The sequence below is a fragment of the Euleptes europaea genome, chromosome 4 (assembly GCF_029931775.1).
Source record: "Euleptes europaea isolate rEulEur1 chromosome 4, rEulEur1.hap1, whole genome shotgun sequence".
Classification (NCBI taxonomy): domain Eukaryota; kingdom Metazoa; phylum Chordata; class Lepidosauria; order Squamata; family Sphaerodactylidae; genus Euleptes; species Euleptes europaea.
In genome coordinates, this window is record NC_079315.1 from 4,941,582 (window position 1) to 4,968,397 (window position 26,816).

General features: G+C 45.4%; 1 protein-coding gene across 1 annotated transcript in view; it reads right to left on the reverse strand.

The window, feature by feature from the left end:
• Positions 1 to 2,672: 2,672 nt before the first annotated feature.
• The window catches only part of LOC130476395 (alpha-2-macroglobulin-like protein 1), a 61,434-nt gene continuing 37,290 nt past the window's right edge, over positions 2,673 to 26,816 (reverse strand). Inside the window, exons 26-36 of the mRNA XM_056848330.1 lie at positions 19,769 to 19,850; positions 18,632 to 18,788; positions 17,766 to 17,840; positions 12,123 to 12,285; positions 10,405 to 10,551; positions 7,547 to 7,755; positions 6,259 to 6,380; positions 5,311 to 5,401; positions 3,998 to 4,066; positions 3,033 to 3,135; positions 2,673 to 2,758 (exon numbers count right to left, since the gene is read on the reverse strand). Coding sequence (XP_056704308.1) covers positions 2,673 to 2,758; positions 3,033 to 3,135; positions 3,998 to 4,066; positions 5,311 to 5,401; positions 6,259 to 6,380; positions 7,547 to 7,755; positions 10,405 to 10,551; positions 12,123 to 12,285; positions 17,766 to 17,840; positions 18,632 to 18,788; positions 19,769 to 19,850 — 1,304 coding nt within the window. The remainder of the gene's footprint in view (positions 2,759 to 3,032; positions 3,136 to 3,997; positions 4,067 to 5,310; positions 5,402 to 6,258; positions 6,381 to 7,546; positions 7,756 to 10,404; positions 10,552 to 12,122; positions 12,286 to 17,765; positions 17,841 to 18,631; positions 18,789 to 19,768; positions 19,851 to 26,816) is intronic.

A 26,816-nucleotide genomic window follows, 5' to 3' on the forward strand; every position in this document is an offset into this window, starting at 1 on the left:
CAAACTCACTGAATTACATTACTCTTTGTTTATCACATATTCTTCCATATCAGTTATCATATTTATTACTTATTACCTAAGACTCTTTTATCTAAGTTTGATTCAGTTCTGTTCCAAATTTCTAGCTATATAATTAAAAAGATTAAATTTTTGGAATGGAAAATGGTAGTAAAGCTGGAATACATAGGAAGTTTATGCATGGGTACTTTCACTCACATTCACCCCTGGTCTGTCTCGGTTGTTGCTTGGAGCTATCCATGAGTTTTCCACCCATTACAGATGACCTCGCTGCCAACCTTCACAAATCCTGGGACTTCCCGTCCCTCTGTTAACCTGATTCTTCCATCTCTCCTGAGCTCAGCTTGGGTGAAATCCCCGTGCATATGGCAAAGTGTGGGGCACGCAATCTTGTTTTCTCTCACAGAAAGCACTACAGCCAATTACAAAGCAACAGGTCAAGGGGCGGGGATTAAAATGCTTCTTGCTTCCTGGGAGTTCTTTCTGAGCAGAAGAAAGGATTTTAAAAATGAGACTTGGGTTTCTCTCCCCCAACCATTTCTTTTAGTGAGCTCCGTTTTGTTTTTTAAAATGCTTTTTGACTCAGCACATGGATTTCCGCTGGGTGGGACTTCTCTCTCAAAGCAAGAACTGCAGCCAATTATAAAGTGGCATTTCAAGGGGCAAGGACTCAAAAGCTTCTTGTTTTGAGCTTGGAGACTGCTGGTGCATGGCTTCACAAGAAGGAAGTATGGCTCCAGGGAGCAACGAACCTCAGGTAAAACTCCCACGCATAAGCGACCATAGTCAAACTACATAGTAACACCTTGGAAAGCAAACAGATATGACCTTATTTTAGCCTACAGTCATGCCCAAATCTCTCAACATCTGTATGCTCAGAAAACTATTTGGGTTCTTTGTTATATTTTATTCTTAGCCATGGGAACAAACTGGAAATTTGAGGCATTCTTGGGTGAGAATGAGAAAGGAGTTGGTTGTTTATTCTGTTGTTTAAAAGAGCTGTTGATTATATATGTGTATTATATACTTTAATTATATACATATATGTAAAGAAAAAATGTATGTAATAGATGGGGGGTGTCATTTTGTACTTTTGCCCCCCTTCCAAAAAATGTAGATCTGGCTTGTGATGCAGGGGCTTTAGGTGGAGGGAGAGATCACAACACCCCCTCCTCACTGCATATGGAAGGGATTTCTGTTTGGGATCTTGGGATCCGAGGCATAGTCTGGACACAATAGAAGAAGATTAATCCCCAAAGGACAATTTCAGTATTCACATCAGTGTGCTTCAATCTCCTGGTACAGGTTGATGCTGATCTTCCTTTGTGCTCTCTGTGGAAACAAATGCAAGGTAATCGTGAGAATGTCGTTCATTGGTTTCTGATCATTTTCCTCTGTCCCACATTGATGATTTGATTGAGAAATTGGGCAGGGCCAAATTTATTAGCTGCTTGGACCTGAGTAAAGGTTATTGGCAGGTTCCTGTGGACAAAGATTCCATTCAGAAGACCGCTTTTTCTACACATATGGGGGTTTATGAATTTGTTACACTTCCATTAGGGTTACGGAACGCTCCTATGACCTTCCAGAGGTTGATTAATTCCTTGTTGAGTGGCCTATCTAGTTTTGCTTGTGCCTATTTGGATGACACTGCAGTTTTCAGTGAAACTTGGTCAGAACATCTGATCCATTTGGAGCAAGTTTTGGAGAGATTCAAGTCTGCTGGTCTCACTGTGAAGGTACAGAAGTGCCACTTTGGCTTAGAGGAAGTCAAATATTTGGGCCATTGGGTGGGGAAAGGTTTTATAAAAAAAAACCTTGCTGCTATGGTTCAGAGCATCCAGGACTGGCTGTATCTAAGACCAAGTGTCAGTTACAATCTTTCCTGGGTCTGATTGGATTCTATCACAGATATAGCCAGAACTTTTCTACCTTGGCTACTCCTCTTACTGATCTGGGTAGGAAGAGGCAATCTATCAGACTTGTTTGGACTGAGGTATGTCAGTGTGCTTTTGAAGCGTTAAAGCAGGTCTTAATGCAGTCTAATGCGTTGATAGCTCCAAACCCTGAGCTCCCTTTTGTTGTGCAAACAGATGCTAGTGATACTGGGATTGGTGCTCTTTTGCTGCAGAAGGATTTACATGGGGAATTGCATCCTGTGGTTTTTTTGAGTGAGAAGTTACTTCCGAGAGAACAAAATCTTGCGGTGATCACGAGAGAGTGTTTGGCAATTTTTTGAATAAACTCAGATTTTACCTTTGGAGACAGAAGTTTGAACTGCTGACTGATCATTCTCCTTTGTGTTGGTTAGATCGAGTTAAGAGTACCAACCAGAAACTTTTGAGATGGAGTTTGGCCTTACAAGATTTTGATTTTGACATTGTGCACATTAAAGGGAAGGATAATTAAGTTGCTGACAACCTTTCCAGTGTATATGTTGATTCTGATGTGGCAACTGCTTAACCTGTATGACCTAACCATTATTTCCTTTCTGTATTTCGTTTTAGTACTTTTGAATTGTTTTAGTGTTATTCATGCTGCTATATGAACCTGGTTCTCCAGATCAGAGTCCAAAACACTGCTCTTAACCATTTCACCAAGGTAGTTTGCAAGGGCAAACATCTGGAGCCTGCATCCTTCAGCAATACAGCGCTCTACTGGTTGGAACGTCTGCAAGAGGAGCCCGACCCATCCCTACCTGTGCTGCAGGGAGCGTTGTACTCAGCGACCGCATAGTCATCTGGGGGGAGAGAGAAGAATGGCCTGTCACATACAGGAGAAGCCCCCAAACCAAATGCTTTCCCAGTCCCATCTCCACCCCTGCTGGGACCAGCCATGTTATCAGGGCCTAATCACAAGTGAAGCCACCGTTCAGGAACAACAGAGGGCCGATGAAAGGTGCGCCAGAAGGGAATCAACTGAAGCAGTATGGTGTCATAGCCGACGGAAAAAAACCATGCGGAAAAGCCCTAAATGGGGATGATGATAAATGAGGCAGCTCCTGAGATGCTGACCTGGATGGTAGTAATCGTAGACTTTCACTGTCACTGGCTTCAGGTCTCTCACTTCAAATTCTTGTTCCACTGAGAATGTGTAATGTTGCACTTCACTATCCAGCTGCAGAGGGAGAAAAACAGAGAGGCGGAATAGCTAGATTAGATTCCAATAGAACCTTAGAGACGTACAAGATTTTAGGGTATAGCATCTGAGAGTCAATCTCCCTTCGTAAGATACTCTTTGGTCGTTTATGCATGGGTACTTCCACTCACATTCACCCCCCGTCTGTCTCGGTTGTTCCTTGGAGTTATGCCTGAGTTTTCCCTCCATTAGAGATGTCCTCGCTGCCAGCCCTCACAAATCCTGGACTTTCCCGTTCCTCTGTTGACCCAATTCTTCCATCTCCCCTGAGCAAAGCCTGGGTGAAATCCCCATGCATAAGGCAGGACACATAAGTTTGGTTTCGCTCACAGCCAATTACAAAGCAGCATGCCCAGAGGCAGGGATTCAAATACTTTCTGAGCAGGCTTTTTAAAACTGAGGCTTGGATTTCTCCCCCCCTTCTTTTCAAATTGCTCCGTTTCTTGTTTTATATTCTTAAAATGCTTTTTTATGTGGCAATTGGGTTTGGGGGGAGGGATCTTTTCTCTCACCTCAGCCAATTACAAAGCAGCATTTCAAGGGGTGGGGATTCAAACTTCCTGATTTGAGCTTGGAGACTGCTGGTCCATAGACTCCCAACAGGAAAGTGGGTCCAGCAAGCAACGAACCTTAGGTAAAACTCCCATGCATAAACGTCCTTTGTCAGAGAGGGGAAAGTTTTCAACCAAGATTCTCTGGTCTTCTTTCTGCAGACAACAACCCTCAAAACACACCCCTCTTCCGATACTCCCCATTCCCCAATGGATCGATCTGCCAAATGAACGTTCTTGTTCCACACCCCAGTTTTAATTAAAATGGCAGAAACCTGTGCAGCCCTCACCTCATCCAGGTAGATGCTGACCGTGTCAGGTTCGAATTCCACCTTTTTCACTCGAGGCTTCTCTAACAGCTGTTGGAACAGAAAAAAAGATAAACGTATATATATATATCCAATGTAAATATGAAAAAGACCTCTTGATCACCCCAGCTGTGGGCTGATCCTCATAAATGGGTTAGTTGGTGTCCCAAAAAATCAAATCCACCAATTTCTATAAGATAATATTTCAAACACTTGCGCATATTTTCCCACAAAAAAATGAGCAAAGGGTTTAGCATTCCGAGAAAATAAATACTCATGTCTATCATATTCCACATGCAGATAAACGCATAGGGTAGAAGAAGAGTTGGTTTTTATACCCCGATTTTCTCTCCCTTTAAAGAGTGTCGAACCAGCTTACAATTGCCTTCCCTTCCTCTCCCCACTACAGACACCTTGTGAGGTAGGTAGGGCTGAGAGAGTTCGGCGAGAACTGTGACTGGCCCAAGGTCACCCAGCAGGCTTCGTGTGGAGGAGTGGGGAATCCAGCCTGGTTCACCAGATTAGAATCCGCCGCTCATGTGGAGGAGTGGGGAATCGAACCCGGTTCACCAGAATAGAGTCGTCCACTCTTAACCACTAAAACAGCATCTGGAAAACACAGGCAAAATGCATGGGGAGAGCGAGGCGACCTCTGACGAGCGGAAAAGGCACGCATAATCAAAAGGAAGCCCCGAAGCAGCGGGGTTGACCACGGGGGAACATCTGTGCATAAAAGGCCTATGGAATGCTACCCCATTGAAGTCCCTCTCCTCCCTAAACCCCGCCCTCCTCAGGCTCCACCCCCAAAATGTCCAGGTATTTTGTATACCGAAGCTGGCAACCCTAACATTGCGTGACCCTGCATAAGCACTGTCCTTGAGCAGCTAGTCAAGAGAATGAGTACCATATATGCTGGGAGGGTGTGGTAATAAAAATTACATGTTGCACCAACCCCCAACCCCCAATAAGACAAAACCAAAGAGTGATCAAACTCAAGGTGTGTCAGTGAAAGGAAAAGGCTTCCTCAGGAGGTGGTAAGCTCTCCTTCCATGGAGGTTTTTAAGAAGAGGTTAGATGGCCATCTGTCAGCAATGCTGCTTCTGTGACCTTAGGCAGATGATGAGAGGGAGGGCATCTTGGCCATCTTCTGGTCACTAGGGGTGTGGGGGGGGAGGTAGTTGTGAATTCCCTGCATTGTACAGGGGGTTGGACTTGATGACCCTGATGGTTCCTTCCAACTCTATGATTCTATGATTCTATGGTATCAAAATATAATCCATGATCAATTAGCTGACCTTCTTCACAGTCTTCTTCACAGGGATGTGTCCCGAGAGCATCTTCACGTCAATCAGGGCCATGTTGCTTTTCTCTCGTTCCCCTATGTAGCTGCAGGAAGAAGGAAGGCAAAATGTCAAACACAGGGTTGGCAACCTCCAGGTACTAGCTGGAGATCTCCTGGGACTACAACTGATCTCCAGCCGACAGAGATCGGTTCCCCTGGTGAAAATGGCCACTTTGGCGATTGGATATGGCACTGAAGTCCCTCCCCTCCCCAAACCCTGCCCTCCTCAGCTCCAGCCCCCCAAAATTTCCAGGTATTTCTCAACCCAGAGCTGGCAACCCTAGTCAAACATGAAGTTTCAAACAGATTTTGAAACAGGAAGCTGAAACTGGAAATTTCAAACTGGACGGCCGAAGGAGTTGAGGGGCTGAATCCTATTCTCAGTCCCAGGGGAAGGAACCCCTTTGCCCTCTCTCCTGCTCTGTACTGCATTTTTATTTCTTGAAGCTAAAAATGTCTGATCTATGTGCAACAAGCAACAAATAGAAAATGGCTCAGAAGACATACCTGTTCCAAGCAGCTAACAAAGTAAAACAAAAATAAAATCACTAAAACACGGTAAAGCCATAAAAGCCCTGACCTGAATAGCCCAGGCTAGCCCGATCTCACCAGATCTCAGAAGCTAAGCAGGGTCAGTCCTGGTTAGTACTGACATGGGAGATAGGGTTGCCAACCTCCAGGTGGCGGCTGGAGATCTCCTGGTATTACAACTGCTCTCCAGGAAACAGAGATCAGTTCACCTGGGGAAAATGGCTGCTTTGGAAGGTGGACTCTATGGCATTATACCCCAGTGAGGTCCCTCCCCTCCCAAATTTCACCCTCCTCAGGCTCCACCTCCAAAATCTCCAGGTAGTTCCCAATTCAGAACTGGCAACCCTACCCAGGAACTAGAGCACAGTACCTTACATGCAGGTGAATATCAAAATATTTGCTGGTAGTCCGGTTGCATTCCTTCGGCAAAGTCTCCGCACTCAAATTAAAAGCATCATGTTTTTCGGGATGTTGGTTGTAGCGAAGAGTGCTCTGTATGGGAGATAAATAGTTCCTATTCTGAGCTCCTGCGGACTGGTGAGCGAAGAGACTGGCCTTGAGGGTGGCCCGGAGCCAAAAACAGCTCGTGAGGAATACTGCCAGACCAAGAATTGCCAGTCCTCCCACATCATTCGGTTTGGTTTCTGAGGATAAATGCTGGGGCCATAATAGCCATAATATGAGCCTATGGCAAAGGTGGTGGGAAGAAGAAGAAGACGTCGAAGAAGACGAAGAGGAGGAGGTGGAGGTGGAGATGGAGGTTGGTCTTTATACCCCGGTTTTCTCTACCTTTAAGGAGTCTCAAACCGGTTTACAATGCATCTTCCTTTCCCCTCCCCACAACAGACACCTTGTGAGGTAGGTGGGGCTGAGACAGTGTGACTAGCCCAAGGTCACCCAGCTGGCTTCATGTGTAAGAGTGGGGAAACCAACCCAGTTCACCACATCAGAGTCCGACACTCATGTGGAGGAGTGGGGAATCAAACCCGGTTCTCCAGATCAGGGTCCACCGCTCCAAACCACCACTCTTAACCACTACACCACGCTGGCTCTCCTTTTTTTCACCCAGAGGGTGGGAAATGAGTCTGAAGGAGGCCTCTAAATAGCCCTATCCTTCCTGCCAAGCACTTGAGCATGGAAAGAGAGTGGAGAGCAAGTGTTTCCTGGTGCCTCACACCTAAGTCTAGAGCATCCATAACAATTCCCCTTTCATCTTCTCAAGGGCTTCCTTTCCCCACTGGTGGTGATCTTCAGAGAGCTTGTGGCAATTCCCTCCTTTAGATTCGAGTGCCGCTCTTCCCTTCTTCCTCCCAGTGGATCACGGAGCCAGGGTGGTGTGGTGATTAACAGTGGTGGTTTGGAGCGGTAGACTGATCTGGAGAACCGGGTTTGATTCCTCACTCCTCCACATGAGCAGCGAATGCTAATCTGGTGAATCGGGTTGGTTTCCCCACTCCTACACATGAAGCCAGCTGGGTGACCTTGGGCTAGTCACACTCTCTCAGCCCCACCTACCTCACAAGGTGTCTGTTATGGGGAGGGGAAGGGAAGGGGATTGTAAGCGAGTTTGATTCTCCCTTAAGTGGTAGAGAAAGTAGGTGTATAAAAACCAACTCTTCTTCTTCTTCATTGAAGCGTCCCCCCTCCATATGGCTCACCTGCACGTATGCACAGCCATTTCCCGAGACCTCCACTGTGTACTGGCCAGGGACCTCGGGGAGAGGCGCCTGCTGCAGCACCAGCCGGTTGCCCTTGTCCACATGGAATTCGTGCTTGAAACCTGTGGCGGACTTCACCACCACCTGGACGCCTTCGATCTCGTGATAGGTCAAGGCTGCGTACCGAGAGAGAGCCTGCAGAGCGACCACTGTGTCCTGCGGAGAGGAAAACAGTGACCTTGGGTGGGTGGGACCTTGGGAGGGAATGTGTGGGAGAGGGTCTCTGCTTGGAAGCCATGAGCAGGGCCTGTAAGACGGAGCTATTCCGCTGGGCTTACGGTTGAGACTAGCAATGGTTATCCCTATAAAAACTGGCCTCCCTAATCCTTTTCCCCTCCCACGCTGCTGAACCCTTTCCTCCATTCTGGGGTGAGGTCAGTTCCATCTAGCGAGCTGCAGACAACTTTTTTTGTGTGATTTTGGCGCCATCAAGGAGAGTGCTATTTATGGAATTGATCTAGTTTATTTTTAAATGAACACACGAACACATGAAGCTGCCTTATACTGAATCAGACCCTGGGTCCATCAAAGTCAGTACTACTCAGACTGGCAGCAACTCTCCAGGGTCTCAGGCAGGGGTCTTTCCCATCATCTTCTACCTCACCCTTTTAACTGGAGATGCCGGGGATTGAACCTGGAACCTTCTGCATGCCAAGCAGATGCTCTACTGCTGAGCCACAGCCCCTCCCTTTGTGGAAGCTTGCTCTTTTCTACTGCTACAGGTAGACTAACACGGCTACCCATCGTGACCTATCTCAAGAATGAAGCTAGGGATTGATATTTCTTTCCTTTTTCCTTTTATCCCTTAGAAGCTCCTTGATCAATTGATCTTGAGCAGCATATATCTAGTGTTGGAGGGATATAAGGATTGAAACAAATCTTGCCACTGGCAATGTAGCCTTGGGATCCCTATCGCTTAGTAAAAAAGACATTATGTCAGTCACAGAGGCATTGGATTTGTATATTAAAAGGGGGGAAATATAGTGCGATCGAAGTTCCTCCTAAAAGCGGCCTTCCAAAAGGGCATGGGCTAATGTGTCAATAGAGCCAGAAGAGCAAGGGCAGATCCTGTCTGAGTAGGGTATATTCAGAATTCTGCCCTGCATTACCATAGAAGGGTTAGCATTCAATCTAGCCAAGCAAAAAGCTCTACAGAGACGAGGAGTTGTCAGATAATATGTATAGGCAGGCAGACCACGTGGAGGGGGTATTCCGAAGAACTGGGATGAACAGACGCGACGAGCACGAAAAGTAGTGCTGTTATAATCGAGCTCTTTAATGCGCTTTTTAATTTTGGTGAAAGCTTCAGTTTTCCCAAGATCTAATAACATATCCTGCGAAAAGCCCAACAACGCCAGTTTCTCATCTAAGATTTTTTGCCATGAGGATTTGAAAGGGTCATGCTTCAGAGAAGCTAGGAACCCCTCAGTGCTAAAGCACAGTTTAAGGTGTAGTTTAAAGGCGGCCAACCACGCCCTAGCTTCAAGTGACATGATATTTCTAGAAAAGCAAGAAATAAAATTAATAGGAATTTTGTGGTCCAGATGGCGGCAGTAGCATTTGCGGCCCTCTTCATCAGTGGCAGAGTGGCATTTGGAAATGAAAATATGAAACATGAAGCTGCCTTATACTGAGTCAGAACCTTGGTCCATCAAAGTCAGTATTGTCTACTCAGACCGGCAGCGGCTCTCCAGGGTCTCAGACTAAGGTCCTTCACATCACCTACTTGCCTAGTCCCTTTAACTGGAGATGCCAGGGATTGAACCTGGGACCTCCTGCATGCCAAGCAGATGCTCTACAAACTGAGCCATGGCCCCTCTCTATGGCTCTCCAGGGTCTCAGGCTGAGGTCATTTGCATCACCTACTTGCTCAGTCCCTTTAACTGGAGATGCCAGGGATTGAACCTGGAACCTTCTACTCGTGAAGCAGATGCTCTGCTACTGAGCTACGGCCCTCCCCACCTCTATACCAGCAAGACAACGAGATAGTGGTGAACCTGGATGGTTTCTTCATCATGGCCCGTAACATGGCCTATGGCTGGTGGCTTGAGCAAGGAAGCTGCTCTCAGGAAAAGTCTTAAATGCAAACTCAAGGCCAGTGAGCTCATGCCTACCCTCTGACAGCTGACAGAGAAGCAGCCAGGCTCCTGAGGATCAGAGAACTTGAATTGCAGAGTTGGAAGGGACCACCAGGGTCATCTAGTCCAACCCCCTGCACAATGCATAGAAATTCACAACTACCTCCCTCCCCCCACACCCCCAGTGACCGCTACTCCATGCCCAGAAGATGGCCAAGATGCCCTCCCCTCTCATGAACTGCCTAATGTCATAGAATTAGCATTGCTGACAGATGGCCATCTAGCCTCTGCTTCAAAGCCTCCAGGGAAGGAGCACTTACCACCTCCTGAGGAAGCATGTTCCATGCAGGAACCGCTCTGTTAGAAAGTTCTTACTAATGTCTAGACGGAAACTCTTCTGATTTAATTTTAACCCGTTTGTTCTGGTCCGACCTTCTGGCGCAACAGAAAAAAACTCGGCACCCTCCTCTATACGACAGCCCTTCAAGTACTTGAAGATGGTTATCGTATCCCCTCTCAGTCTTCTCCTCTCCAGGCTAAACATATCCAGCTCTTTCAACTTGCTCAAGAGCAGAATGCAGAGATCACTCTGAACAGTGCCTTTGTTGGCAATGCATAAATTATTGTTGTTCATTGCATTCCGCCAAGACGAAGCCCCCGACGGAGTGTACATCTTGAGGCGCGCTCAAGGATCCCATCACCCTTACGAGAACAGACGACATGTTACCTGCGTGGAGTAAAATCCCCCGTATGGATTCTGTTGCTTAACAAGGGCGGCCGCAATCTGGGAGGCCACTTTGATGTCATCTGCAGACACCTCGGGTTTGGAGAGGTAAGCCAGGAGGACATAGGCAGTTATCTCGGTCTCTGACCAGGACACGATTCCTTCTACAAAGCAAAGAGCATTCTTAGTTCTGTACAAAGCAACAGGTATCAGTGGGGGCTCATAGCCATCTTTAGCTATCGTAGCCATCTTTAGCTATTGTTACAGCGGCAATGGCAAATGCTTCAGAGTTCCCCCCCCCCCCCAGCATTATCAGGCAACTCTGCTTTGCGTTTTTTGACTCCTTCCTTTTCCAGACAATAACTGTGCCGGGTTCTAAGAGTGAGTGCCGCAAACAATCAGGGAATTTGGTTTTACTCAGAAGGGCTTCTAGGACCATTCGCTGCAGATCCATTGGGTAGAATAGTGGACCTTGGACTAGAACTGAAATCCCAGCTGAACTGTGTAGTCACATTGGTCATTTATGCATGGGAGTTTTTCCTGGGGTTCGTTGCACGCTTGACCCTCACTTTCCTGTTGCGAATCCAAAAATTGCTATGCACCAGCAGTCAGCAAGCACAAAGCAAGAAGCATTTGCGTCCCCATACCTTGAAACGCTGCTTTGTAATTGGCTGTAGTGCTTACTGTGAGAGAAACGTCCCATTCCACCCTACCCCCTACCCCAGGGAAACCCAAGTGCCATGTTAAAAAGCATTTTTGAAGGGAAAAAAGCCAGAGCTCTCTAAAAGGAATGGGGGGGAGAACCCGAAGCATCATTTTGAAATCCTTTCTTGTGAGTCTGCTCAGAAAGAACTCAGAGAAAGAAGGAAGCATTTGAGTCCCTGCCCCTTGAAACGCTGCTTTGTAATTGGCTGTGGTGCTTACTGGGAGAAAAACGTAACCCCCCCCCAAGCTTCCGTGTCCCGCACTTTGGCTTATGCAGGGGGATATTCTCGGCATATACATCTCGTCAGTCTTTCTGTCAAAACGGACACAAAAAATCTTGTAGTCTGCACCTTTCATATTAAGCACCAGCTAATCTTGTTCGATCGGGATTGACCTAGATGTCCCAGGCTAGCCCGATTGCATCAGATCTTGGAAGTTCAGCAGGGTTCGCCCTGGTTAGTACTCGGATGGGAGACCCCAAATAGGACGTCCAGGTTCACCACACAAAGACAGGCAACAGCAAACCACCTCTGAGCATCTCTTGCCTTGCAAACCATATGGGGTCCCTGTAAGTCGGCCGCATCTTGATGACACTTTCCATCACCATATAAAGGGGACACCTGTACAGCCGCAGTGATACCAGAGGGGTCTTACTGGCCAATGTGTGTGTGCTAAGTGTTGTCAAGTTGCTTCCGACTCATGGCAACCCTATGAATGAAAGTCCTCTAAAGTGTCCTATCTTGGACAGCCTTGCTCAGGTCTTGCAAATTGAAGGCTGTGGCTTCCTTTATTGAGTCAATCCATCTCTTGTTAGGTCTTCTTCTTTTCCTGGCCCATACAGTCAAACAATGACTATTGAGCTGATATATTTTCCCCCCAGAAACAGAGGCAGTGGGCAAGATACTCAGACTTGCGCACAACACCCTTGGGAAAGGGCTGGTACTTAGAACATGTCGTAATTTGACTGGGAACCAATGAAGCAGCTCGTGAATGAAATCATCCCTCATACCTGTTTTGTAAGCCTGTTCATCTAAGTCTCTCAGGAGCTGTTGCCGTGTCTCCATGTCTCCTGCCAACGTGAAGACGTACGCCAACAAGGCTCTGGGGTAAGCCTCCTCCACAAAACTTAAGTTCCTTTTCAGACAGCCTAAAGCCTCTTCTACCACGGTATTCTAGAACGTGATGAAAGGATGCTGTTAGACTGGGGATAGTTCGAGGGAATTGTTGTTCTAAGATGTGGACCTGGGCAATCTCTACCAGAGAACATCTCCACATGACATTTCCCCAGAATCCTTTGGTAAAGCCAGAGCAAAGTGCTATTTGTTTTTAATTTTACTTCATTTATACCCCACCTTTCTCCCCAATGGGGACCCCAAAGCAGCTTACGTCGTCGTCTTCTCCATTTTATCCTCACAATCCTGTGAAGTAGGTTAGCTTGAGAGGGTGTGATTGGCCCAAGGTCACCCAGCGAGATTCCATGGCACAAGTGGGGATTCGAACCTGGGTGCCCAAGATCCTAGGTCGTTTATGCAAGAGAGTTTTGCCTGAGGATCGTTGCTCGCTGAACCCACACGTTCCTGTCAAGAATCTATGCACCAGCAGTCTCCAAGCTCAAATTAAGTCCCCACCCCTTTAAATGCTGCTTTGTAATTGGCTTACTTCGTAGAGCTTACTGTGAGAGAAAATCCCCCAAAACCCAATTGCTGCATAAAAAAGCATTTTAAGGACATAAAACAAAAAGGGGATCTTTCTCCCAGGCTTTACCTCTTTTACCCAAAAGGCAATCAAAGGCTCTGTGGGCCGCCCTCGTGCAGGACTAGCATGCTTTATCTCCACTTCTTTAAGCATAAGCTCAATTGACCTTCTTTTGGCTGAAGAGCTGGTGCTAGCAATTAAAGTAAACCTGACCTTTTCTTCACTTATTTTATTTTCTGTTTATATTCCTCCTGGTAGATCAAGTAATACTGCATGAAACTGGGCCCGTCTGGGAGAACTATTTGATGACATCAAAAATAACTACCCAACTACTCCAGTTCTTATGGCTGGTGATTTTAATGCACGAATAGGGCCAGATGATAATACTCTCTTCCAAAATCTTATAGGGAATTTTGATGAATCTTTCCTGAGCTCCCTATGGTATACTAGAACTTCCAGGGACTCGGCAATCAATTCTTCCGGTTTAAGCCTGGCCCAATTCGCTATTCAGAGGAACCTAATAATAGTCAATGGGCGATCGCAGATCGACCCTAATGGAGATTTCACTTTTTTTAACCAAAATGGTGCCAGTGTTATCGATTATTTTCTGGTTTCATTAGATCTCTTACCTCTAATCAGTAATATGGAAGTCTGCGATTACATGGGCAGTGACCATCTCCCTATCTCTCTTTCAATCAACCAATTATGTGTTCCACACTTATTACCGTCCTACCATCAAATATTGCACCAATCCCAAAAAGCCCTAGCTCGTGTTTATTGGAGTACTGAGCTTGATTCCTTGGTGCGTGGTAAAATGCAGCTTTTGGAGGTGACTTCGTTGAAAGCTGCCCTCCTTGAGCAAGAGTCTGCAGCTACTGTCTTAAATGTTTTTTTCAGATTAATTGATTTATTTAAACCTTTATTTACTAAAGAAATCACCTCAAGCTTTCACGCTTTATACAAACGAAATTCTTGGTTTAACCACGAGTGTAGACTACTCAAACGAGCAATAACCAGGAAACATAGAGAATTCAGAAGGAACAATACTATTCTAGTATTGAAGGAATTGTTAACTATTAAAAAGAACTACAAGGACTTGGTAAACTGGAGGAAAAAAGAGGCCCTATATAAAAATTGGAGGAGCTTGATTACAGCTATAAACAACAATGATAATTCAACTTTCTGGCGGACTGTGAATTCTTTAAGCAATGGCTATGCCAGAGTCCCCGCATGTATCCCGTCTTCAGTCTGGGTAGCTTACTTCAAGAGCCTCTTCTCCTACTCTGTGGAAAACCTGGGTCTTATACCTGTAGCACCTTCTATTTTGTTGAATTCCTGGCCAGATGTGTCTCCTAAGGAAATTAAACCGCTCATTGATCGCCTACACTCAGGTAAAGCCCCAGGTCCTGATCTAATTCCCTACGAACTTTTTAAAGTCAACAGCGATTGGTGGGCCAACATTCTTGCTCCTGTATTCACACAAATTAATGCCTCAGGAGCTATTCCAAAATCTTGGAGACATACTATTATCGTCCCAATCTTTAAAAAGGGTCAGCGCTCTGACCCAAGCTGTTATCGTCCAATCAGCCTTTTGTCTTGCTTAGGCAAATTGTATTCCTCCTACTTATTAAAGAGGCTGTTGGACTGGGTTGAGAGTAATGACATCCTTGGCTGGGAACAGATTGGCTTTAGAAGGGGTTGGTCTGTCACGGACCACTGTTTAGTGCTCTCCCATCTAGCAGAGAAATATTCCTCCCCCAGAAATGGCACCCTTTATGCGGGTTTTATGGATCTTAAGGGAGCTTTTGATACCATCCCGAGGGAGAGGCTATGGTTGAAACTATCACATTCTACTATGGATAGGAGGTTACTATGGCTTATTCAGCAATTTCATACCGACCTCACAGCTCAGGTTCGCTGTGGCAACCAAGGAGAACTAACCGAGCCCTTTGAACTGGTCAAGGGAGTTAGACAAGGCTGCCTTCTTGCTCCTCTCTTGCTTAACCTATACCTGAATGATATGGCAACCAATTTCTCAGAGTTTTGCCACCCCCCAAAGCTTGCAAGTCATCCCAGCCCAATTCTACTCTATACTGACGATGCAGTTCTCCTGTCCCGCACAAGAATTGGTTTGAAAAGATCTTTGCAAACTTTTTCTGAGTACTGCTCTAGGGAAGGTCTTCAAATAAACCATCATAAATCTAAGATTATGATCTTCACTAAGAGGAGAAAATTGCCTCTTTTTCGCTGGGTATTAGATGGCTTTGAGGTTGACCAAGTCAAGGAGTTTGTTTACCTTGGCATTCTGTTTTCCCATAACCTAAATTGGAATGCCCATCAAAAAGCAGTGTCCAACAAAATTAAACCTGGGGTTGGTGCTATTGTCAATTTTTTTCACACCAAAGGTGGCAAATATATTCCAGGGGCTATTCAGGTTTTTAACCTGAAAATTACCCCAATTATCCTCTTTGGTGTTGCCATCTGGATTACAGTCATCAATGAATCTATAGATCGTCCACTGCTTCAGTTCTTACGAAAACTCCTAAATGCCCCTCGATGTGTTACTGGCGTTACTCTTTGTTCCGAGTTTGGCCAAATGTCACTTGAAGCTAGGGCGTGGTTGGCCGCCTTTAAACTACACCTTAAACTGTGCTTTAGCACTGAGGGGTTCCTAGCTTCTCTGAAGCATGACCCTTTTAAATCCTCATGGCAAAAAATCTTAGATGAGAAACTGGCATTGTTGGGCTTCTCGCAGGATATGATATCAGATCTTGGGAAAACTGAAGCTTTTGCCAAAAATAAAAAGCGCATTAAAGAGCTCGATTATAACAGCACTACTTTTCGTGCTCGTCGTGTCTGTTCATCCCAGTTCTTCGGAATACCCCCTCCACGTGGTCTGCCTGCCTATACATATTATCTAACAACTCCTCGTCTCTGTAGAGCTTTTTGCTTGGCTAGATTGAATGCTAACCCTTCTATGGTAATGCAGGGCAGAATTCTGAATATACCATACTCAGACAGGATCTGCTCTTGCTCTTCTGGCTCTATTGACTCATTAGCCCATGCCCTTTTGGAATGCCGCTTTTACGAGGAACTTCGATCGCACTATATTTCCCCCCTTTTAATATACAAATCCAATGCCTCTGTGACTGACATAATGCCTTTTTTACTAAGTGATAGGGACCCCAAGGCTACACTGTCAGTGGCAAGATTTGTTTCAGTCCTTATATCCCTCCAACACTAGATATATGCTGTTCAAGATCAATTGATCAAGGAGCTTCTAAGGGATAAAAGGAAAAGGAAAAGGAGCAATCTGAAAAGGGGGGGAATCCAAGCCTCGTTTTTTAAAAGCTTTCTTCTGCTCAGAAAGACCTTCAAGGAAGCAGAAAGCATTTGAATCCCCACCGCTTTACACGCTGTTTTGTAATTGGCTGTGAGAGAAACCAAGCTTGCGTGTCCTGTGCTTTGCCTTATGCATGGGGATTTCACCCGGGCTGAGCTCAGGGGACAGGGAAGAATTGGGTTACCAGAGGGTTGGGAAGTCCCAGGATTTGTGAGGGCTGGCAGCAAGGTCATCTCTAATGGATGGAAAACTCAGGCATAATTCCAAGGACAACCGAGACAGACTGGGGGCGAACGTGAGTGAAAGCACCCATGCGTAAATGACCCTAGTCTGACACTGTAACCACTACACCACACTGGCTTTCAAAAGCCAATATGACAACAGAAACAACTACGCAAAATTGGTCCAAAGGGCATCGTCAGTTCAGACCTAACTACGAATAGTTTTAACCTATTCACCAAGCCTGCTGAAATTGCACCACGGATACAAAGCTTTTAAGGGTCACCTGGATCCTAAGTTCAAGTTCTACAACATGTGTGGGGATGCTCATATGTGTATATTGTGACACTGGTGTACATTTTGGGTAACAACAGGTAAAGAATCTTGATTCCACTAAGCCTTTGGGAGTTGGACTCTTATGTCGCTGACCTCTGCGGTTATTTTGTGAGTGTTTTTGTCTGTTTTAAGCTTTTATGGTTTATTGTAAATGGTTTTTAAGAACATTTGTGTTGGAAAACAGGATATAAATGCCGTTAATTAAGATCGCAGGGAGAGGCCCTCCTGACTGTCCCATCAATCAAAGAAGATCCTTTGGTGGGTTAAAGAGAGGGGGCCTTCTCAGAGGCAGGGAGGTGCAACTGGCCCCCTTACTTTCAATCTTTGAAAGGCAGTTGAAGACAGTTTTGTTTAGGGCCTTTTATGCATGCCATTTCCGACTATCAGAGGTCGCCTCACTCTCCCCCTGCCTTTCCCCGAGTTTTGCCCGCTTTTTCAAATTCGAGATAAAACAGGTCCCTGAAAATGCAGACGAAACGCGGGAAGACACAAGGGCAGAGCGAAGGGACGTCCGGGAATGGCGTGCATAATCAAAACAAAGACCTGTAGTCATTGGAGGGGTGTTGGAGAGGAGAACAGCCATGCATAAAAGACCAAGAACTGCATTTGGTTGTTTACTAGCAATCCTGAGTAGTGATTTTAAATTTTGGTTTTTTAGTGTATTTTATTCTATGTGTATTTTCTATGCTCGCAAGCCACCTCGAGTAAGGAAGAAAGGCAGCTAGTAAACATTTTGGCGCAGAGCGGTTAGCCGCAGTATTGCAGTCAAAAGCTCTGCTCACGACCTGAGTTCGATCCCAGCGGAAGTCGGTTTCAGGCAGCCGGCTCAAGGTTGACTCAGCCTTCCATCCTTCCAAGGTTGGTCAAATGAGTACCCAGCTTGCTGGGGGTAAAGAGAAGATGACTGGGGAAGGCACTGGCAAACCACCCCGTAAACAAAGTCTGTCTAGTAAACGTCGGGATGTGACATCACCCCATGGGTCAGGAATGACCTGGGGCTTGAACAAGGGGACTACCTTTACCTAAACGTTTTAAAGCAACAACCAATACAAGACTCACGTTCTGGTCGAGGTGAACCTCCAGCAGCGCGGCAGCCACATAAGCCGTCAGCGAGAACTCGTCGTCCACTCCACCCTGAGGACAGAAGGGAAAACATCGGAGACAAGCAGAGCCATGGGGGATCATTCCCTCCTTTTGAGAAAGAGATTTCCTCGTCCCAAAAATGAGAGAGGTTAATGGAGTGTTCGTACAGAAGTCAGCAAAGACATAAAGGGTAGGAAATAATGGAGGAGGAAAATGAGGGAAGAAGAAGAAGCGGCAGCAGCAGTGGTGTTGGGTTTTATACCTCAATTTTCTCTACCTTTTTATGGAGACTCAAACTGGCTTACAATCACCTTCCCTTCCTCTCCCCACAATAGACACCTTGTGAGGTAGGTGGGGTTGAGAGAGTTTGGAGAGAACTGTGACTGGCCCGAGGCCAGCCAACAGGCTTCATGTGTAGGAGCAGGAAAACTAACCTGGTCCTCCAGATTAGAGTCCGCTGCTCATGTGGAGGAGTGGGGAATCGAACCCAGTTCTCCAGATTAGATTATGCTGCTCACATAGAAGAGTGGGGAATCAAACCCAATTGTTCAGATTAGAGTCCGCTGCTCATGTGGAGGAGTGGGGAATCGAACCTGGTTCTCCAGATTAGAGTCCTCCTACAAAGTAAACAACTGACCTGTGCCCAGGCTACAATTAAATACTTGGCTCTCTATGATTTCAACAGAAAGCTGTACAGAAAACATTTCCAGCTGATGTTGAGTAAACTGTGATTGGGTTCTGCCTGTATTTCAGTGCACATGGACATCTACAACAGTTTCTACCAAGGAACAGAATTATCCAATAGCTATTGCACATTTCTTACTGCGGTGCAGTATCGGTACCTTCAGGGCGTTGTTGAAGAGCCTTCCTACGCTTTCGAAGCAGCCGCTGGGAAGCTGGTGTCTCTCCAACCAGTGAACAGTATCCTGGATGTGTTTTTTGTTGATAAAGATGTGGGACTTTGCCTGGCCAAAAGCCCGAGCCACGAAAGCTGTCAGCCTGTAGAAGCGGGTGGTGGGAAAAAAAACACCAGTTGGCACTGTGGTCCCAACAGCGTGCATTTCAGATCTGACGAAGGGAGCTTTGACTCCTGAAAGCTTACTCTCTGAAAAACTTGCAGGTCTCTGCAGTGCTACTGGACTCAAATCTAGCGGTTCTACTGCAGATCAACACGGCTGTTCTTTGAAACTGCCCCCAACGTACGTCTGACTGCGAGTCGGGTCTCGTACCCACGACCCTGCGTGTGTCAGGCTTATCGTGTAGCTTGGCCTTCAAGGTCTTGAATTTCAGGTAAAAGCACAAGTATGGGGGGTGGAAAGGCTAAAAAATAGGCCCCGACGGTGCTGGAGGCATTTCCCCCCTGCTGCCAAACTGAAGGAAAAATCAATCAAACGCAGTGGAATGTCAGAGTGGGGGTCTGAAACACTTTTAACCCTCTGACAGCGCAACCCCCGCAATCTCACTTTTTACCCTTTGACAGTCGATGCCCCCTGAAATGAATGGGCTTAAACTGGAGTAACTCTCCTTAGGATTGCAGTGTCAGTCTCTAACCCAGGGGTGTCCAACTCAATTGTTACAAGGACCGGATATGACATAAATGTCACTTGGTAGGGCTGGGCCATGCCTCGCCATCCCAGATCAAGAGTGAGGGGGCTGCCTCGGATGGCTCGCGGGCCGGATAGGAGCTCTCAAGGGGCCGGATCCGGCCCACGGGCCGTATGTTTGACACCTTAGCTCTAACCAGCTGGCACCTCAGTATAGGTGGGGCTGTGGCTCAGTGGCACAGCATCTGCTGGGCATACAAGAAGGTCCAGGTTCAATTCCTGCCACTTCCGATTCGAAGGATCAGGCGATGTGAAAAACTGATGCACATGACCCTTCTGTCCAGATGAATGCCTCTGCAACGAGGGACATGCCCATGCCATTCTTCATCTGACCAATGTAGCTTTGGCTGGCTGGCACCTGCCCCATTCACTCACCAGGTGTTGCCCTCATCATCGCGTGGGCCAAAGGCACTGTAGGAGCCATTGCTGTGGTGGTAGAGCAGCTGGCGCTGGTACCCTGAGGGAGACAGGGCAAAAACAAAAAAACTCTCTTTGTGCTTCTGACCTGCATTCTAGCTTCAGAAGCTCAATCTCAGATGTAACTTAAGGGTTAAATTGTGTTCAATCGTTAAATTGTGGAACTCCCTGCCCCAGGATGTGGTGATGGCTGCCAACTTGGAAGGCTTGAAGAGGGGAGTGGACATGTTCATGGATGAGAGGGATATTCATAGCTACTAGTCGAAATGGATACTCGCCATGATGCACACCTATTCTCTCCAGGATCAGAGGAACATGCCTGTTACTTTAGGTGCTGTGGAACACAGGCAGGACAATGCTGCTGCAGTCGTCTTGTTTGTGGGCTTCCTAGAGGCACCTGACTGGCCACTGTGTGAACCAACTGCTGGACTTGATGGGCTTGGGGGGTTTTTTTTTTGTTTTTTTAAAATATATATATTATTTTTCCTTAATATCTCAATCCAACTTTCCAACAATATATAAAGTTTCTATTGACATTAGTAAAAAAAGATAGGAAATATTGTTGATGATACATTGTAAGTTTAAATTGAATAACAGTTGACCTCCCCTCACCCCTTCCATCTATTTATAAATTTAACACTCTTTTGCATATCAATACTAATCCCCATTTCATATTAATAGTAAAACTCTATCAATTCATAAACACCTTATACAATCAAATAGACATCCCTTAGGTTACATATACCTTCCTTTAAAACATATAAGTAATTATTATGAATATATTTCTCTAAATATAATACTATAAACAAAAAGGATTAGATCAACGAGTATCCTTTAAACATCCCCATTTGAAATTCATTTTCACAGTAAGTTTTCCATGCCCCCCATTCCTCCAAAAATTGCACATTATCTTTATGATTAATTAAAGCCGTAAGTTTTGCCATCTCCATCAGTTCCAACATCTTTTGAATCCAGTCTTTTTTATCTGGTATTTCTGCCACTTCCCATTTTGCTGCATATATCAGTCTTGCTGCAGTGGTGGCATAAATAAAAAATGTTCTTTGAGTAAATATAGTGTCCGGTATCATACTCAATAACATCATTTCTGGTGTTTTAGGAACATTATTCTGTAAAATCAATCTGATTTCATTATATATCATATTCCAATTTTTTTTTGCTTTTTCACAAGTCCACCACGTATGTGAAATGAGCCAATTTCTTGAGTACATTTCCAACATTTTGATGACATTGATTTGTAAGTCTTCGCTAGTTTTTTCAGTGTTAGATACCAACAATACATCATTTTATATATATTTTCTCTTAAAGTTTGAGACAGTATGGATTTCATATCTCGGGACCAAAGTCTTCCCCATTTATGTAACATTATATCATGACCTAACATCTGAGCCCAACTGATCATAGTAGGTTTTATTCGCTCTTGCTCACAATAGAGTTCCAACAATAGTTTATACATCTTGGAAATCAAGTGGTCATTTGTATCCACTATAAGTTTTTGAAAAGTTGATTTGCTTTTGGAGAAACCTGTTTTCAGATCTTGCAAAAAAACTGATTTTATTTGGTAATATTGAAACCAGGTTAATAAATCTTTAATTTCATCGTATTCTTTTAGTGAGCACTTTGCTCCTTCCCATTTTAGAAGATCTTGATAGGCGATAAATTGGGCGGGTCTTAATGGTCGCAATGTTAACATTTCCTGTGAAGAAATCCATAATGGAGTCTTGGTTTCCATTTAAATGTCTGTATCTAATCCATATTCTGTATAGAGATGATTTGACCATGTGCTGCTGAAATGATGCATGAGTCTTAATTTATCATACCATAAATATCCATGCCAACCACTTCTATTGTCAAAACCCTCCAGGTCTAGTAAACGCATATTATTCAGTTCTATCCAGTCTTTTAGCCATACTAAAGCAGCCGCTTCAGCATAAAGCTTGAAATTAGGAAGTGCAAAGCCACCCCTGTCTTTTGAGTCCACCAGGTATTTATAGGCAATTCTTGGCTTTTTCCCTTGCCAGATGAAATTCAGTAAATCCTTTTTCCAGATGTTAAAATACTTTACTTGAGATATTATAGGAAGATTTTGAAACAGGAATAGTAATCTCGGTAGTATATTCATTTGTGTTACTGAGATAGGACCAAGTAAGGAAATCTTTTTATTTGTCCATGACAACATGTCTTTTTTGATCACTTCCCATAATTTAATATAATTGTTGGTAATCAAATCCTTATTTTTAGTAGAAATCCAAATTCCCAGATATTTTACCTTACTTGTCTTCTGCCATCCTGTCAGATGAGTAAAATCATGTTGCTCTGCTGCTGAAAGGTTTTTAAAAATTGTTTGTGTTTTCTCTTGGTTAATCTTAAATCCTGAAACTTCACTATAAGAGTCCAATATTTCTATCAACTTTTTTGCAAAAAGAATAGGATCATCCAAAATCAACAAAAGGTCATCTGCAAATGCTCTCAATTTAAATTCATGCTTGTTTATTTTTAAACCGTTAATATCCTCTGATTCCCTGATTTTACAACATAAGGTTTCCAAAACTAAAATAAAAAGTAAAGGAGAAAGAGGGCAACCTTGTCTTGTTCCCTTTTGTATACTACAATTTTCTGACATTGATTCATTAACCAATATTTTGGCTTGTTGCTTTGTATATATTGTGTCAATGCCTCTTCTAAATCTTTCATCAAAATTCATTTTCTCCAAAGTTTTTTCATGCAGTCCCAAGAAACCATATCAAAAGCTTTCTCAGCATCAAGAAAAAAGGCAGTTTTATGTTGAACATTATTTTCATAATAAAAGGGACCAGGCAAGTAGGTGATGTGAAAGACCCCTGCCTTAGACCCTGGAGAGCCGCTGCCGGTCAGAGTAGACAATACTGACTTTGATGGATCAAGGGTCTGATTCAGTAGAAGGCAGCTTCATGTGACACACGATATTTGGAAGTGTGAGTGCATATCAAAGCGTAAGAACATCAGAAGAGCCCTGCCGGATCAGGCTGGTGGCCCCTCTAGTCCAGCATCTTGTCTCACGCAGTGGGCAGCCAGTTCTCGTCTGGGCCTAGGCAACCTCCCCACACCAAGTAGAGAACAGGAGACAGGGAGAGAGCGGGAAAGACCCTGGAGCAACGAAGGACCTAGCCCCTTACCGGCAGGGTTTTCTTTCCCACAGGCTTGATGGCGAAGAAGGAGCAGACCCGCGAGGAGGCCCTTCCAGAAGGTCCTGACCGAGAGGCAGGAGCCGGCCAGCACATCACCACAGGAGGGTGGGGCCGGCAGCCAGAGGAGGGCTCGCGAGAGGCTGCAGACAGGACACAGCAGGCCGGCAGGGTGTCGGGGGGCCGCGCTGTCCCAGCCAGCCTCCAAGATAGCCGCCCCGCCGCACAGCTGACAGGCGGACGGGCGCGCCCTGGGCAGGGCCCTGGCGGTGACTCAGCCCAAGGCATGGGTGGCAGTCTCATAGCCCAGCTGACAAGCAGATGGGCGCGCCCTGGACGGGGCTGCGGCGGCAACTCAGCCCAAGGCAAGGGCGGCAGTCCCGCAGCCCAGCTGGTGGGCGGGTGGGAGCGTCCCGGGCGAGGTCGTGGCAATGCGGAGACGAAAGCCAGACACGGGAGGCTGGCTTCCGGGGGAGGGCTCTCAGACCCTAATAAGGTCTCGGGGGTGGGGCCTGGGAAAGGAAGGCAGAGAGCCAGGCCTATATAAAGGCCATTCGAGCGGAGGCCGAGGAGGATAGTCAGAAGGCTCCGTGCTGGCGACTGGCAGCGGCGAGACTCTGGCTTCGTCGGAGGGAGAGGTCGATTCAGACTCTCCCTCCGAATGGTCTGAGGCCAAGGAAGCTTCCTTGGCTCGGCCCCTACAGGCTATTGAGGAGCGAAGGGCGGGGAACCCTGAGTCCATGCCTCTTACAAGTGAAATAAAAGCATGTATCCATGTTTCAGGAGATGAACCTGTATCCAAAATCGTATTACAAACCATCAAAAACGGGTTCAGCAGATGTGACTTAAATGTATGATAAAACAGGGTGGTTATTTCATCTGGTCCAGGAGTTTTATCTTATTCTTGTTCCTGCCCCTCAGGAGAGATGTCCACTAGATCTTTTCTGTATCTTCTGAAAATTTTTCCAACATCTGCCAGTGAGGTAATGGTGGTTCTGACCCCTTTATACAGAAAGGTAAGACCTTGTGGTAATATCCAACGATATCTTATTCCATTCTTCCTTAATGTCGCTGTGAAGTCTTTGTAGATATTTCTTTTGGACATTAGATGTCGAGGAATGTCTTTAAGAATTATTAAATGAGCATCGCCTATTGACATTGGAGCATCATAATGCAATTGCATAATTGCATCTTTCATTCTAATATCATAGAAGGTGATCATGATATCTCTAGGTTTGGATTTTTTTCAATCTTGCCGGTAACGGAATCCTGTAAATTCTGTTTATAGCATGGTCCAAGGCTTGTTCATCTATTTGGGTCAAATCAGCCAATGTCTTTATTATAGCTTCTCTAGTATTACCACATTCTTCCGGCAGGTTGCGTAGACGAAGATTTACCTCTCTGACCCTCAAGTCTATCATAGCCAGCTGGTTCTTAACTGTATCCTCCTGGGAATGAATAGCATCTAGCTGTTTTTCATGGCTTTCTACTTTCTTCTTTACGTCCTTCTGTTCTTCCATGACTTTCTTGACCGATGTATCCATTGTTTTCATTTCCGCTTTAATTGAAGTTACTTGAGTCTTTACATCCTTGATCTCTTCTGTCACTGTGTCTAGTTTTTGTGTAATGGATTGGGTAAAAGTGTTCAATGTTGTAGTTAGCTGGTCCAACTGTTTTGAAAGCTGCTCTTGTTGTTTAGACAGCTGGTCATATTGTTTTGTATTTGCTTCATTTTGTTTGGCAAACATATCTGAAATTTTCTTATCCATAGTAGTGTCTTGTGGGGATTCCTTAAGTTTAGGTAATGCAGGTGAAACCATGTGCAGAAATCCTGAGTGTTGGTGAGATGTCGACATTTACAACAAGGATCCTGTGTTCAGACGGTTATTAGCAAGTCTAAATCTTGCTATTCTGTACTATGGGTAGCTTAATGCCGTTTAATATATTCCAATCGGTAAGGTAATTTGACTTAAAATGCTTAAAAAGGCAGTAGAATAGGTTTTAAAAGTTTGGAGTACCAACAAGTTTGTTTTGGACACTCTAGGTCGGCGTTAGATCAAGAAACAGGAAGTCATCGGAGTTTTGAAGTCGTCGCCTCTCTATGATCTTCAGGTGTAGGAAGTATTTAGGTGTTACACGGAGGTGACACACTTCGGTCCTACGAGATGTCCATCTCTTCCCATCTCTCCAATCGCTTCATAATTAGACGCCTCATAGAGCAACAAGGAGCTTCCTAGAGGGTTTCCAGTACTCCAAACCAAGCCTTATTCAGCAAACGTGGCAGGAGGACTTAAATAAACCGGAAAAGAACCATGGCCATTTAGTAGGCGGGATTTATTTCTCTCCTCTCCCGACGTCTCTACCTCTAATTGGTAGTTGCCATGTCTTTCAAAAGTTCCTTTTATTTTGTCTACCCACCGATCGATTTGATAAGCTCCCTGCTATTTTATCTGATGGACTGCGTAAAGATAAAAGTACTTATAAGGTGGATCGGGAGGCGTGGATTTCAACGGTGGTATTATCAATCGTTTAAAACTTCTAGTTGGAGGTAAGATCAAAAGAGTTCTTGCCACTTACTCAGATCTCGGCAGGTGGGGTATTCTTTCCATTTATACAGATCCTTATTTGGTGATAGGTAGAGGAGATCCAGGCCTTATGCCAAAGAAGCGCTCACGGCAATGTTTTCTCCCCTCTATGCCAGCGAGACAGCATCCAGACCTCCGGGGGACTTAAAAAAGCTCCCTCGGAGATTTTGGGAGTCACACCGCTTTCTTCGAGCTGCAGGGGTAATCCTGCTTCCCAGTCCACTATTTAGAACTGGGTTGGAATGCTAAAAGCACTCCAGATTTGAAGCATTTCTTGGATTCCCTCGGGAGGATCCCGAGGGACATAGCGCCAGGACCAGCACTCTACCGGAAGTCTCTTGACGGGCCTTGGTTTGATCCAGCATGGCCGTTCTTATGATGCATCTCTATTCTCTCCAGGATCAGAGGAACATGCCTATTATCTTAGGTGCTTTGGAACACAGGCAGGAAAATGCTGCTGCAGCCGTCTTACTTGTGGGCTTCCTAGAGGCACCTGGTTGGCCACTGTGTGAACAGACTGCTGGACTTGATGGGCCTTGGCCTGATCCAGCAGGGCCTTGCTTATGTTCTTACAGAGGGTGGGGCTATCCACTAGTAAAAATGGATACTAGTCATGATGCATACCTATTATCTCCAGGATCGGAGGAGCAGGCCTATTCTATTAGTAGGGTTGCCAGGTCCCTCTTTGCCACCAGCGGGAGATTTTGGGGGCAAAGCCTGAGGAGGGCGGGGTTTGGGGAGGAGAGGGACTTCAATGCCATAGAGTCCAATTGCCAAAGCTGCCATTTTTCTCCAGGTGATCTGATCTCTATCGGCTGGAGATCAGTTGTATTAGCACACTGGTTCCCAACCAGGGGTCCATGGACCCCCAGGGGTCCCGAGAACTAAATTAAGGTCCGCGAAACAAAGTTATAAACCCATAATAAATTAATATTTTCAATTAAAAGTTCTCTGTTATAAAAAATATATATATTCAAATATTATTCTAAGTTTAATGTTTAACTAACAGTTATGATTAAAGTTTATTTTCAAATTCTCGGAATTTGTGTTTTGAACCTCGGGGTCCCGGCACCGAACAAAAAAGTCCTAGTGGTCCCTGGTCAAAAAAAGGTTGGGAACCACTGTATTAGCAGGAGATCTCCTGCTACTACCTGACAGTTGGCAACCCTATCTATTAGGTGCCATGAAACACAGGCAGGATAAATGCTGCTCCAGTCGTCGTGCTTGTGGGGCTTCCTA